This window comes from Apus apus, chromosome 1 (assembly GCF_020740795.1).
Source record: "Apus apus isolate bApuApu2 chromosome 1, bApuApu2.pri.cur, whole genome shotgun sequence".
Lineage (NCBI taxonomy): Eukaryota > Metazoa > Chordata > Aves > Apodiformes > Apodidae > Apus > Apus apus.
This window is the reverse complement of record NC_067282.1, coordinates 95401619-95417844: the sequence shown is the minus strand read 5'-3', so window position 1 is coordinate 95417844 and position 16226 is coordinate 95401619. Positions and strand designations below refer to the sequence as shown.

Below are 16226 nucleotides of genomic sequence, written 5' to 3'. Positions count from 1 at the left end.
CAATGGCAGCTGTGGGCCACAATGCCCTATAGCAGGTTATGAAAAATCTCAGCTTTACAAAACAACAGGTAACAAAATTCTCATTCTCTGTAGTCTCCTGGATATTCTTAAATTTGTAGTGAGCCTGTAATGCGGGAGATTGGAGACAGATGATGACAAAGCGCTACAGAACTTGGAGGGGAAAAAAGCCCTTTATCAAGGAGACAACTATCCTCCCTATTCACCTATAAATATATATTTTACAGTTTAATTCCATACTGTTCACTAAAGACACTACCAAAACCTGGCTAAGTCAAACAATAGCTTTTCTATGCACATTGCACTCGTGTGTCCTCTTGCATTCAATCACAGCTGTATATAGGCTCTATATAAAGACTTGAATTGCAGTGAAAATTTAACTAAATGAAGACAATGTACAGCAAAAGCCTGGGAGAAGGATGACCACTAGGCATGCCAGAGCATGTGTCAGTTGACCTGCAAATAGCTGGTGCTGCCCTACTGATAGCCCTTGATTTGAGGTTAAGAGAGACAGCCTGGATAGCACTGAGAGTTTTATAAGGGAGCAAAGCCAGGGTCACTACACTGGTGAGGAAGATGGCTTTGTTTTGTTTTTCAGGCAAACACCCTACACAGGTTGAGGGATTTCATGCCATTCTGAGTGACATGTACATGGTTGGCTCAGTGGTCACAAGGACAAGAGCTGAATCTAAGAGATGTGCTATTAAGCTGTGACCCCTACTGTGACTGTTATATTGCACTAATTTAATACAATTTGTTGCTACAAATACTGTGTTCCACTGATTTTCTGTAATTGACCAGCCAGGAGGTCCAAGCAGTAACAGATTCAGTACACATCCTAAATCTTCAACCATCTACATACTATTGGAAATTAAACTAGCTGAAGCTTGTCTAAGAATCATGACATTAAAAGTAACATAAAATAAGTTTTAAAAGCAAACAAAACTCCCTCACACAAAATTAAAAGCTTTGAGAGATTCAACTCTTCCCCCCCCTCTCATCCCCTGACACACAGTATCAGTTGCACTCTCACAGAAGCCCTTTCAGTTACTTCAGAGAAAGCCCAGACTCAAGAAAAGGTGACGCACTCTACTACTTGAGATACCACCCTAAGCCAGCTTTCTACGAAAGGGAACAAAGAATTAAAAATTGGCTATGAAGGAGAAAACACTTTAGGATTTCCTAGTAAGTACAGGTGTATTTTCAGCTTAGTGAGGTATCTTAAAAAGCTTTTTTTCTTTTTAACTTTGTCCTGTTAAAAAAAGGTTGCTTTTTACAGATGCTGCAAAGTAGAGCTGACTGATTATATAAGGTGGATCAAGTACTGACTTTTCACTTGCTATACCTAGATTGTATTTAATATCCTGAGTAACTTATTTTCCAGACTACATACAATACTGGATGGTACACCAGGAATCTACCATGCCTGTACACTGAACTGCAATCTCCCCAGCTAAATTTACAGAAGTACAATTCTCCCAAATTACCAGGTAGTTAACTGCCTCCTACTTCTCCTTGTAATATCTTGTGTCACGTGAATTTGAGTTCTCCAATTAAAAGCACACAAAACAACTACTTCCTGTAATACCCCCTTCTCAATTGCTTCTCCTTTTTGAGAAGCCAAGCAATAGAGGGGGGGAACTACCACACTAAAATATAGATGGTCCAAATCCAAGGTAAGCAGGATGACTGCTGAATATTTAGAGATACTGGGAGGTGGAGGAGGAACAGCGATAAATACATTCACCTGATGTCAGCTTCCTGACCATGTTTCAAGACACAGTCACAATGACTTGCTACTAAAACCTTGCCTCGTTCAGAACACAAAATACGTCTGCTTTGAGGACTCTACAAAGAAGAGGGTTACAGTCTACAGATCCTCTTGTTCTGCTATGAAGTAATTTGCTACAGCAAATCAATTAAGCTAGTTTACATGTCTGAAAGGTACCCTGGAGAAATGGCTTCTATTCAACTCTGCTACGTAGTTCTTGTGATGTTTGTTACTCCCTATTCCTGTCCTGGTTTCCTTGCTAAAGAACCCAACAGATCTGCAGAAGTCCTGCCACCCAAGTCAAGCAAAAACTGTCAACAAAAGTAGTGAAATGTTAGAGTGCTAAATGCTTAGGAAAAAAAAGTACCTAGAAGCCACCACGTTTTGAAGGACACCATGGAGCAGGAGTGCAAGACAGGGATGGCCATAAGGACACTGCTTTTGGTTAAGTAACAGGAACGTGGCAGAGATTTCCTCCCCTACCCTTTCTGCCAGTCTGATTTAACTGGCAACTGTCACCACTCCCACTTCACAGGAAAATAAAGAGGTCCTCAGAAGAGGAAGTGAAACCTTAAGTCACACTCGGGGAGATGATCCAAGAAGAGCTTCATAAAAGGCACACCTCCAGAATCACCTTGCCAATTCCCCCATGCCAAACACCCCTCCAGGAAGACGGTAGGTAGGCAGGTTGGCCCACCATTCCATTACAGGGAATAGGAGAAGCGTGTGGCTAATTGTTATGAGGATGAGGGCAGGCAGCCCCAGCACAGTGCAGGTTGCCTAGCAACATTTCTCAGTCCCTGCTGAGAGCCAGCATCCATTTTGGAGGTAGCCCCAAAGAGCAACAGCACACCGGCTTAAGTGAGCAGGAGGGTGGGATCTACAGCACCTTCCTCCTGCACTGTGGGGGAAGCCTGATATGTGAGATGCCAATTCACAGCCTCTCTTACATTTATCGTAATTCCCATAAAGCCACCTTGAATATCCTTAACAAAAACTATCAGAAACACAAGCCAGCCTTACGTAGCAGTTAGCATTTAGCTTAGATGTGTTAGAGAAAAGGAATCAATCCTGCCAGCTAGTAACCAGCGGATTGAGTAAGACTTTTTTTAGTAAACAGCCTGACTGGCTTGGAAAATAGTTCTGTAAAAATGACATCATAAAATAACATTGTGCATGTTGGGGAAAACAGTTCTGCAGGCCTGGACTCGGGCTACTTGGCACCTCAATTCAAGGGAGATCTCGAGGTGCTGGAGCAAGTACAGAGGAGGGCAACGAAGCTGGTGAAGGGCGTAGAGAATAGATCTTATTAAGAATGCTTGAAGGAGCTGGGAATGTTTAGTTTGAGAAAGAGGAGGCTGAGGGGAGACCTCATCAGTCTCTACAACTACCTGGAAGGTCATTGTAGAGAGGTTGGTGCTGGTCTTTTCTCACAGGTAATTAGTGACAGAACAAGAGGGAATGGCTTCAAGCTGCACCAGGGGAGGTTTAGACTGGACATTAGGAAAAAATTTTTCACAGAAAGAGTAGTCAGACACTGGAATAGGCTGCCGAGGGAGGTGGTTAAGTCACCATCCCTGGATGTGTTTAAGGGTCATTTGGATGTGGTGTTGGTGGACATGGTTTAGGGGAGAACTTTGTACAGTAGGGATGATGGTTGGACTCGGTGATCCCAAGGGTCTTTTCCAACCTGAATAGTTCTATGATTCTATGATGACTAATCACTAACAAAAAGCCGACACCTGACAGAATATAAAGTCACAAAAAACTTGAAGCAGGACGAATGCACGCACAAACAGCCACACAACACCTTACTGAGATCACAGACGTTACAGGCGTGCTTCCAAAACGCACAGGGAAGACCAAACAGTGAGTTACTTAAGTACATTTTAAAGGAGCACTTAAAGGATTTTAAGTAAAAACGCATCACGCATACCCTCCTCTTCTGTGGCGCTCCTTGTGCTTGGAGATTTTGTAAGGTAGAGGCCTTTCTCCCAGGTTTTCTAGGTTCCTCACAACAGCTCCTCTCTCCATAAGAGCCTCAACAGTGCGCTTCAGCACAGCTGCAGTCTCAGGCTTTAAAAGAAGAAAGAGAAAGCAAGAAATGTAAACAAATCTGGTTATTCTTATCACATGATTAGAAGGGACACCTGTACTTGCACAGCTCAGCACTGGAAGAGATTGCTCTATAAACTGAGAGGGCAAAGTGGAAGCAGAAGCAGACCACCTCCTAAGGAAGAATGTTTTTTAGGAACAGTCAGTTTCCACAAATTTTGAAGTCAGGCTCTGACAGCAACAGGAAAAAGGAAATAGTTAATGGATTTAACTCACCTGGTATCCCTTTGGCTGACCCTTACACAGGTATAAGAAGATATATGTGGCAAAGAGCAATAATGAATTTGTTTGCAACAGTTTTCAGGTCCCTGAAACACCGATGCTCATTCATACTGTTCACCACAACACTTAAAGGGAACATTGTGGAGAAAACACTAAGCTGTGGCTTGCTAGAGACAACAATTAGTACCACATTCATTTCATATTGTCATTTCAACTGCACGTGCCTAAGAGATATTTGGCACCTTGGCTAAATCACTGCACATTTCCTTACTTTTGCATAGCTGTTTAAGAGTTAAGGAAATGACGTGCTGTAATTAGTCTAACATACAGAGATTTCACTCCTTAGAAAAACAAGTTTGAAGGACAGGCAGCCAAAAAACAGTAGGTAAAACAGATGCAACATTTTCTTGCTCACTGTGTATCAGGGCTCTTTAGAGTGCTGAATCATCTCAGTAGTGACACGCAGTATCTATGAAAATGTTAATAAAGTCCAAATTGGAATATTTTGAAAAAAACTGCAAACTTATACACTCTCAGCAACAAGAAGTATTTTAAGAAACAAATCTCCCAAGAGAAGGGAAACTAAATGGGTGTCCAACTGAACACAAACCAACCTGTAAAGCTTTCTTCTGCCTTCCCTGCAACATTACCCATCAAGATACATTCCCAAGTGTACTTGTCCAGTGAGATGGCAACAGCTGTAAATGGAAAAGTAATGAAAGAGCTGATTTTCAGCTTTATTCAGATTTTATTTTGTTAAATCAGGCCACTGTAATAATGTCACTGTCCCTTCTCCACCAGAATAAAACTTGTGCAAGCCTTCAATCACTTGGTATAGAAGGTGACCAAAAGTTAGTTTCCTAAGGCGAAAGAGGTAGAGATATTCACCCTTATACAACTAGCATTGTCTAGTGTCCACACCCCTTATTGGCCATTGCATGAAGGTGGTACCAGAATCTCACATCATGCAGTGCAGCCCATGCTCTGGCATGTGAAATTCCTTTCATTTACCTGAGGATAAAAAGTGATATGAAAGACCCTCCAAATGCAAAGCAGAGATGTTCAATGTGTGATGTTTTGCAATGTTGACTGTTCTTTGAAAGATGTGAAGTACAGATGCCCTGAAATGTTTGTTTGTTTCAATGGGCTAACTGCCCTATGGCAGTCAAGAGTCAACCACGGGATCACACCTACTGCTCCTCACTATTAAGCAGAAATTTTATCCCCCACGCTCCAGCTGCATAAATTGTTTGGGAAATGTATTAACAACACAAAGAGCCTAAACAATTACAAGGTCAGCAAAAATGCCTCAACTTTTCAACATATGTTTAGATTGTGTTGTAAAACAATTACAGGGAACAGACAAGCACGTTCACACGTGCCAAAATTCTTCAGTGCATTAAAACTAGTTTTTCACAAGAGACAAACACTAAAGGTATCTCTTGTACAGTGTGAAAAGTTAGGATGAAGTGATTAAGAGATCTTATAGATTATACAATATAAATTTAAATTATATTTCAGCTGAAAATCAGGAATAACACAATTTTTCAATTGACTTTGGATGGCTGCTTCCATTATCACTCCCTAGACTTTCAAGTAAGCACCTTTTATGCTTAAGACCTCCTTCCCCAAAAGGTTTGCAGAACAAATTTGGTCTCCTTAAAACTCTCTTTGGCCTCTTGTCACAAAGCAAGCCACTTCCAGAAACGTTAAAGGAGACTAAATTTCTGAGACCTCCAAAACTTAACTGTAACAAAACCAGTGTGTTGAAAACTTACAAATGAGAGACTAGCAGAGGAACAGGCAAATGGCAAGTATACAGCCCTTTGCTAGAAAAATAGCACCAATAGACCAATTCTGTAAAAGCATGTAGGCACTTGCATGTTGATGATACAACTGATGATGTTGACCAGCTGCTGATGCTGATCATGTTAATACTTCCTTTCCCCCCTTTAAATCTATCTCGTCTCTCAACTATTTCTGCATACTAGATTCAAATACTAGAGTATACCAACAACACAAGTAATTTCTTCCAGGACTGGAATATAGTCTTCTCTATATGCTCATATTTTGCATCACTTTTCACCCTCTAGTATGTCTGACAACCATCACCAAGCAGTCACATGCAGCTCTTTCTCTGTCCACAAACGCAAGGAGAAGGACAAGCAAAATGAACTAGGAAGCAGCAGCTATGGCATGTTTCTCCCTTAATACTTTAAGTAGTACTCAAGGAGCGGGAACGGTGACTGTGAAATCTGTTGGCTGAGCTGACAGGACTGAAGGTGAGGAACACACTGAACTAAAAACAAGTAAGGAGATCAAGTAGTGTCTTCACAATAATTCCAGCAACTAGGAGAGAGCATAGAGCAAAATCTCTTACTCCATCACACCCATGTGTTGTTCTGCCATAGTGGAAAGTGATAATTCAAACTTCTGCTGCTGGAAAAAACATCAATAGCAGCAAGAGAAAGGCAGCAGCTCTGCTTTATTTGACCTTGTCCTCCACACTTCACAAATGCCAAACTACAAGGGGATGGAAGGGAGCAGAAGTTCTTAAAGACTTTCCCCAAGAAGAATTTCTACCCAAGCTCCTTATGGCTTTATTAGCTCGACTTACATGGCACAAAGATGAGAGAAGCTGGCCCAGATTCTAGACAGGTTTCATGCTGCTTCCATCAACGCAGGACCTCAGAACTCAAACCCATCTAAATCACGAGCTCCTGTTGAGACACCCTCTTTTGTTGTCAAGTGGCAGCTTCACACAGACAAGCCAAAAACTAGGGTAACAGAGCTGTGAGGGATATCCATAGTTGAATGATATAAGAACCATACCAGAAACCTGGCTTCAAGAAAGAAGATTTAAAAAAAGAACAATTGAGTTTGTGAAGCAGGAACTCGCTGCATTAATATCTAGAAGGTTTTGCCTTTTAAACAAGAATCTGACACCAATCATTAGGATTTCACTTACCCACTTCAGTAAGGTCAATGAACAGTTTTAGGGAAGGGCACCTAACCTAACAGCCTTTAATATTTTGTGCATTGCAGTGCACCTGTAGTGCTTCCAACCCCAGGCTTGAAAATACACTCTTGGAAAGCAATAGGATCTGCCATTCAAGTCTTCTCCTACTATGCCTGCTGTGTGCAGCTAAGGCCGCAGAAGCCTCCACAGTGCTGTAGTGACCTCCCTCCTTTTCCTTCCACAAGTTGATCGGGTCCTTTCGCAGGAGAAATCTGTCAGGTTAAAATTACTGTTGCTGCTTGTCTCCCACTTGCATTAAAAATGCTGATTCATAAACAGAGCTCTGCTCAAAAGAGATCTTAGTTAAGACCTTTAGACAAACTGCTGGATGTCCAGCAATGGAGTTGTCAGACATACCCTTCTTAACAACCATGGAGATTTAAGTTAAATGTTATTGGGCAGGCTTACTCCTCTACATCCCTCATACCCTCAAATGATACATAAGCTTTTTGTCTCTTTTATACATGCCAACAGATCAGCACATTCCCTAAGTGGCTGCATGTCCAAGATGATGTGCAGTTTCTAAACACAATGAAGCCTAAGATGAAGTCCCATGCATTTAGAAACAAAACAAAACGAACAAGAAAAGAAAGCCACAGATTTCTACATTAAGGATTGTAAAGTATTACGCTTTTTTGCAACCTTCCCGCTTGTGGACAGACTTTGAAAACATACACTAATTGTTGGTTTTGAAAGCTTGTCACTGTAATCCCTCTCATTCTTCCTCTCCAAAAAAGATCATGGTTTATCATAGCTTGCCTAAAGCCATCAAACACACTATATATAGTCTAGCCTTTGCTAACCATAATATCCACAGACACAGGTTCCTTGGTTTGCCTCCAAGCCAGACCAACTGGGGACATAAGAAATGGTATTGCCTGGCTCCCAATGCAGGAGCCACAACATTTTTTCCTGAACAGCCAGCACTAATTCCAGTACCACAGATGTGGGGAAGCAAAGATAGGGGAGAGGAAAGGAGAAAATGGAAGCTGGTGCCAGGACATCCACAGAGAGCAGGAAGTGCTAGCAAGACTGCGTAAACCCTGGTATGTAATTCTAGCTCTGGTTTCGCCTCCTGCGTGCATAGTCAAGCCAGAGCCCTTTCAACTGGCTTCACCCTTAGTGAACTTGGTGAACTTTGTTAGTGAACTTGGTTCACTATCATTCAGCCACAAGTAGTCACCTTGTTCTTAGAAAGGACCCGATCAACTTGTGGAAGGAAAAGGAGGGAGGTCACTGCAGACTGTCCTAGGGGCTTTCCTTGGAAAATTGCCCCTGGAAGAAGTTACTGAAGAACTGTTGTCTACAGATAACGCTCCCCACTTCTCTACCCTCACATTTTTTAAACATACAGGTGCCCAGAAGAAGCAAGTTAACTAGCATGTTGTGCAGGTTTTGGCTGGAGTAGAGTTAATTTTCTTCATAGTAGCTAGTATGGGGTTATGGGATTTGTGCTGAAAATAGTGTTGATAACACAGGAATGTTTTAGTTATTGCTGCACAGCGCTTACACAGAGTCAAGGCCTTTTCTGCCTCTCACACTGCCCCACCAGCAATCACACAAGAAGTTGGGAGGGGACACAGCTGGGACAAGCTGATCCTAAACGACCAGCATTGGGAATTGGCTGGGAGACATTCACAGTTAAAGCGTTTTGTCTTCCCAAGTCACCATCAGGCATGGCAGAGCACAGCTGTCCTGGGGATGGCTGAACACCTGCCTGCAGATGGGAGGCAGTGAATTAATTCCTTGGTTTGCTTTGCTTGAGTGTACAGGCTTTGTTTTACCTATTAAACTGTCTTTATCTCAACCCAAAAGTTTTCTCACCTTTACTCTTCTGATTCTCTCTGCCATCCCATCAGGGGGGAGTGAGCAAGCAGCTAACTGCTGGCTGGGATTCAACCATGACACATCCACCCTGTATCAGTGAGGCAAAACAATCCCAACAGAGGTACATTACAAAACATACATTCTGTGTATCAGATAATCATATAATCAGTTTGGTTAGAAAGGACCTTTATGATCACTGAGTCCAACCATTAACCTAGCACCGCCAAGTCCACCACTAAACCATGTTCCTAAGCACCACATCTACATGGCTTTTAAACACCTCCTGGGATGGTGACTCAACCACTTCCCTGGACAGCCTGTTCCACTGCCTGAAAACCCTTTCAGAGAAGAAATTTCTCCTAATATCCAGTCTAAACCTCCTATGGTACAACTTTCAGGCCATTTCATCTTGTCACATGGGAGAAGAGACAGAAAAACACCTATCACCTTCTTTCAAGTAGTTGTAGAGAGCAGTAAGATCTCCCCTCAGCCTCCTTTTCTCCAGACTAAACAATCCAGTTCCCTCAGATACTCCTCATAAGACTTGTGACCTAGACCCTTCACCAGCTTTGTTGCCCTTCTTTGGACACGTTCCAGCATCTCAACGTCCTTCATGTAGTGATGGGCCCAAAACTGGAAACAGTATTTGAGGTGTGGCCTCACCAGTGCTAAATACAGGGGAACAATCACTTCCCTAGTCCTGCAGGCCACACTACATCTGATACAAGCCAGGATGCTGTTGGCCTTTTTGGCCAACTGAGCACACTGGTGGCTCACGTTCAGCTGGCGGTCAATAAACACCTCCAGGTCCTTTTCCACCAGGCAGTTTCCCAGACACTCTTTCCCAAGCCTGTTCTTACTACTAAAGACTGAGGACTGAGTTGGCTTTCTCCACAGATGAGGATTGCTGCAACTATATTTACCAGGCAGCTGCATTTCCAGGGTACACCTTGCACCACTGCTGTTGATGCCACAGGAGCTACGTGCATCAAGATCACCAGGCACCTTTCCCCACAGTCCAGTTCAATTTATTTAAAACTCCTGGATTCCTATTAAGTTATACATAGCTCCAGGTTTCACACGAACCACAGCTGAATGCCAAGTCCTAAGCACTTCCTCCATACCTTTGGCTTCTCCGCCTAGTTCTTGCTAGTCTTTCAGCTTAGCATAATCATCACCCAAGTGAGTAGAAAGCTGTTTAAGGCACAAGCCTTTTTCAGCATGTCACCAGACCACACAAATGGAAACGGACAGGGGTGCATCATCAATTATCGCCCAGGATCAAAGCCACAAACACACGGTAATAACCAGCAAGTACTGCAACACAGAGCCAACAATCTCTTTTTGAGGGGAAGTTACATACCACCAGCATGAACAAAAACTATAGCATGGTTTTAGTCAGTCTTACAGAACTCCCGTGACAACCAGCAAGTGTATGAAAAACAGGCCAACAGGGAAAAAAAAAGGGGGGGGGGGGTGTGGAATACTCGGATGGCAAAATATCTTCTGTTCTACCAGAGGCCAAACAATCAAGAGCTTGTCAGCCATGTCAGCTGCAAAGAAAAGCTTGGAGACAGACCAGAAACGTGGCAAGAGCTTGAAATACAGCTTTTGTAATGCTGATGTCTCCTAAAAAACAAAGAGACACCAGTCCAATCCTAAGGAGAAGGACAACACTGTGGTGGAACCAGAACCATGTGAAGGGACTCTGCACCAATGCTCTATTTTACATCTCATTAGCTGCCCAGAGGGAGCTCAAGAGAGGACAGACAGTCAAAAGGATAGAAAAACCAGAACTGGCCAAAAATGAAGCCTTCTTAAGCCACCAAACTCTTCCAAAAAGAGTCTTTAGAGAGAGAAAAGGAAGCAGACACCAAATACTTTTAGGGCTAGGACTGCATTCAAGTTTTTTTGGTCACTTACCCAGCTCAACAGGAAGCTTTTATAGCCAGTGGGCACATCTCCTTAAATTATAAACAGAAATAAATCCATCATAATTAGCTTGATTATCCCTTCAATGTGGTAATAGCAAGAAAAAACTATGTCTCTTCTTTGGTTGTTAAACGGTTGTAAAAGGTTGTTCTGAGATTATTTACTGAGGTGCAAAACAAAGAATGTAAAATGTATGTTTAGAAGAAAGCTGCAACTCAAAAGTAGCAAAACTAGGGTGAAAAAACTGTTCCTTACTGTCATTTACTACTTAATAAAACACTATAAACTTATTAGTGAAAATGATTAAAAAAACCCCCACACATACATTTGTGAAGTAGCCAAGATCAACATAAGAAAGACCTGCAGCTTTGCAATGACAAACAAAGGGAAGCTGGAATGAGACATTTAGTTGTCACACCCTGTCTTAGTACACAAGAAGATACAGCAAACAGATGAAAAAATAATCAGCAGATGAAGAATGGACAGCAAACTAAAAATCAGTAAAAACCAAAGCCAGGCATACAAGACAGCCAGCGGCAGGGTTGTTCTTTATCTGCTTGGAGAACAAACTTGAACTCCTGATGCAAGATGCAAAGCTGCAATTACGATAAAAGCATAAACAACACAGAACAGCAGTCCTAAACAGGGTACAACCACTGAAGGATATATACTACTCCGAAAAGATCAAAATAAAGATAAAAAGCAGTAGATGAGTAAACAGAAGACGTGGGAGTAGTGCTGCACCCCTGCTAAAAACAGCCTGCATGTGACTGATGAGCACAGTCATTCAACAACAAAAAGGTGAGGACTCTGGACACCTGCCTGGAAGCTCAGACCTGGGCAGGGGTCGAGAGGGATCAGTCTAGGGGAAGCTGGACATAAGGCACCACTAGGTAGGGACAGAGGTTTCTGCAGCTAAAACAGTACCATTTTTCCAATACAGAATAAGAAACAAATAGGAGAAACCCAGGTGCTGCTAAATGTGATAACCATTTTGCACTTCTATCAAACACTGAAGGAAAGCAAGTGATGCCATTCTAGAAATGGATTTGGCAAATAGTGAGAAAGTTGTAGCAGGCAAGTCACCAAAAATAAGTTCAGGGAAATTATCAAAATCGACTCAGTCTGAATTAAAAAATAACACACCATCCACAAAACAGATTTTAATTAGCATTTTAACATAAGCCAAAGAACTAGCAACTTCACCTGATGTGAATATGAAGCCTGAGGACTTGGATGCAGAGGAAGCAGCAATTTTTAAAGTCAAAGCAATGCTAGTAGCTTTTCTGTTCTGAAATCCACCTTTCTTCTTCAAAGCATCTAAATTCCACAATATATCTTATTTTTTATAACTCAAAGGAAATTATTAAAGAAACTAAACTAAAACCCAAGCAATATAAGTATGCTATAAATACTGAGTCACAGTTATATTAAAAAATCAGTCTCAACACTGCACTGAGGTGAAATTTAATTCATTTTAGAGTTGATACTCTTGATAATTTCTATAAAGAACTCTAAAAAGTTTAAGTCTGAAGTAAACAGCAACCAAATCCTCCACTATTCAAGGCCATTTGGAGGGTTTATTACTAGAAACAGTTAGTATAACAATGGGCCACAACTTCAGAATCACCTAAAACACCTTCCTTAAAACTCATTTAGAAACATACTCTCTTCTTCTCAACCACAATATATTAAACTACAGACTTCAGTGTAACACTCCTGGTCAGCTAAAGTCTACTTATCAGAAACGTGCTACAACCAAGCTTACCAGAAACTACAGTTAAGCTTTGTTCTTCTCATTACTAAGATGTGAATAGATTTTATCAAATTTACTTTATATATTCATTAAGCTTAAAAAAATGAAGAGTAGAAAGGAAAAGCAACCCAACAAAAACCATGGAGGGAGTTATTTTGAAACACCTTTTCTCCCTGACCTTTGAAACGCATGCGCACACACACACACTCACATACAATACCTGTTGCTTCTACATTTGTTGTGTTCAAGAAGAAAAACATTTCAAGAAAAAATGAAAGAAAAAAACAAAAAGAACTGTAGGAGCAGGAAATGGGTGAGAGGAAAAGAAGCCTTCTCCAATCACATGACATGGAAGCTGGAACCACAGTTAAGAAGCTCGTGTTTCTTACACCATCTCCACTACCTCTCACTGGTAAACCTCTTCCTAAGCACATTGTGAGGGGCTACATGGTTGTGGTTTGCCAATTCAGGTCACTGATTCCCCAGAGCAATGAGCTGACAGTTTTAAGATACTCCGAACTTTCTTGTGACTTCCCAAAATTTCCCTTTGATTCCTCTCACATTCGATCTGCAATTGCCCAACCTCAATGGAATAATGAGCAGAGCATTTCATCAAGAGTTAACTGTGCAGCCTAGTCCAATCAAGATCTGGATCAAGTCATCCCTAGAGAAGTTTAAAAAAGAAATCCTTTGCATGACAGTATTCTTTAGATCTATTCATTATTTTAACCTGATTTTTTAAGGGCAGATTTTGCTCTTTCTTCCTCCCCATCTTCCAAGACAACAGCTGAATGTTACAGTTTACCACTCTCTTGAGAAAACTAGTTAGGCCTTCTCCAGATAAGAGGTCTTGTGGTAGCAATTTTACCTAGTAAGATGCTTAATATGACATAATTCTTACCAAAATAGACTGCAGATAAAAAATAACACATAGAACCCAGCACAAGAATTAAGCTGGAACTTAAGTTTGGAAGCTTACTTCTCAAGAATGTTACCCATACTGTCAAACTTCTCAAGACAAGACTAATTTTAATTCTAGGTAAGATCTCTACCCTCAAGCAAGCTCATTCTTTCAGTCTCTCTAACTCAGCCTTGTTTCCATCTTCATACGCTGTGTGAGTGGCTCCCCTAGTATTTTCTCCCATCAACCTATTTTAAGCTTTCCTATTCACCCACACACTAAATGTGACCTTTGAAGAATTAAAGACATTGAGAGAAAGGGTCCAAAAGTGACAGCTGCTATTTCCAAGGCAAGTTGAAGCCCATCATTCCCTTGCCCCAGGTGTTCAAAAGGAAAAGGCTGCCTGAATGCTGATTGCTCATCCAGCTGCCTGGCACCTCCATTCACCAGCCTCTCTGTAAACTGAGGAAGGGACATGCATTAACCCACCAATATGCTGCTGCTATTACTGTTTCCTTCCCTGATGCTTAAGGGGCAAAGTCAGTGACATTACCAAGAAGGAGAAGGGTTTTCCTGTGTTGGAAACGGTACATGACATGACCAGAGCACACAACACAAGCTGCCTCCATGCATGTGACACTGAACTTGGTACCCTTCCCCACAGGGAATGGCTCAGTCACAGCACACACACAGGCAGCTCTGAACCCACAGGTATTCTTCCACTGTAATCATTCTGGGCATGTGTTCAGCATTTCTAAAATCAGCTTTCACACCTCTGTTATTGGAGGAAAGCTGTGCAGCAGCAAAGGAAACAGGCATCGCATGGCTTCGAGAAGACAAACAGCAGTTTGGTTGAATCACAGCTGCAAAGGCCAAACACAGTTAACTTTTATGTTCTCTGGATGGGAGGCTTAGAGCCTTGGAGTGCCAGCAATAGTCCATCCAGCCTTGGAAACAATATCACCAACCATCCAAAGCATCACATGTAGCAGTCAGGCATCAGGATATATTCCAACCAAGTCCCCAGCACTCCAGACCTAGGGTGTACCACTAGCACCCTCCAGAATACTCTAAGCCATTGGAAGAGCTCCTTTGTATAAGACAAATCATGTAGGGACTAGAGATCTGGTTCCTAACACATAGCTGTTAGACACATCATGCATGTCTTTACTGCCATAGAAGAACAAAGAAGAGTCATGTCTAAGAAAAAGCTGAATGTGGCAAGTAAAAGTTTTCTGAAGAGTGTGCGAGGACCATAGTCAAAAATTTTAAATCCTTAGACTGTTGCAGAAAAGTAACTATCTTCAGCTCTAAACCAGAACAGTGTTTAACGTGGAAGTCACACTGTTTTGAACAACTGGTGTGACCAAGTGAAGGTGAGAATCTTGTCAATTTATTGATCAAATTGCCCTGTACACTACAGTATATATACTGAGATACTCAAAGCTAACTTGAAAAACTAGTTTCATAGTTCAGGTAAGTATTGAAAATAGTTGCTGACAAATTAAAAGGTTATAAGCATCGTGGCCGTGGAGTCAAACTGTCACCTTATTCCTGTCAGTCTACAAACACCTCAAAAACGACCCCAGAAAAACACAAAACAACAACAACAACAAGACACCACCCAATACACATCAAAAAAGCAAATCACCAAGTACCACCTGATTAAAACATGCTTGGTAGACAGGCAGGAAAAAAGCACAGAGCTGAAACCTCTTGGCTTGTTCACTTTCCCAGCATGAGAACATGCACAGGGCAAACTGGGACAGCCATAACCAAGGAGGGAAAATTCACTTCAGAGCCAGCAGGCAAGAAGCACTCATTACCACCATCTCCTTGAGTTTTTCCAGAGAACCTTCAAAATAAATGCTGCAGCAGCATTTATTGAACCTGCTCACAACTTGCCTGGGTCACACGCAAAGAAACATTTAAATCACAAACATCAGTAAATTGAGAATTAACAGTCTTTGTCCCCTAATACAAATGGAAACAGCTAGTGACAAAAAAGTCTCATTGATTTTAAAAGAGGTTCAATAAAAGAGAAAGCTGCTGACTGAATAATCACCTAATAAACTAATCAGATAACCAATTCATTAACAGGCAGCTAATGAAAACACAAGTCCCACACCCTCCTGGAAATTACAAATCCAAACCAAGTCTGCAGGCAGAAAACCACTTATTTTTCATCCCAAATCCAAAGCTTCCTCACAAAAAATGCTGGGCTTTTTAATCTATTCATTCAAAGAACAGCAGCAAAGCTCCCACTTCTCTCTCACAACACAGCAGCAAAGGAGATAATACAAAGAATAATTTTTATGAAAGCAGCATTTTCTCTGCAGTGGAAAGCCTGGGTCTAGCATACTTCTTACAGTTTTTTTGCAAACATCCTATCTCTACAAGAACATCTTAATTAGTAATCCACTCGTGATTAAACACTAGGCCCGCCCCCCATCCTTGCTAACTTTCATCATTGGACAACAAAAGTCATGTATGACACCGTGCTTTCTGTGGCTATTAGTTCAAATACATCCTTATGGGGGATAGGGATGAGGTGGAGAAGGAAATGGACAACTCATGTTTGGCCTCTCCATATAGAGCTGTGTTGATGTTTAAGCTTTTCCAAATACAAATAGTGAGACAGGATCCCTCCCTCCCCAAAGGGAGC

At 41.6% G+C, this 16226-nt stretch overlaps 1 protein-coding gene across 1 annotated transcript in view; it reads right to left on the bottom strand.

Moving 5' to 3' along the window:
* Window positions 1–16226, bottom strand: part of MRPS6 (mitochondrial ribosomal protein S6) — a 47830-nt gene that overhangs the window by 8618 nt on the left and 22986 nt on the right. The window contains exon 2 of the mRNA XM_051610246.1: window positions 3726–3865. Coding sequence (XP_051466206.1) covers window positions 3726–3865 — 140 coding nt within the window. The remainder of the gene's footprint in view (window positions 1–3725; window positions 3866–16226) is intronic.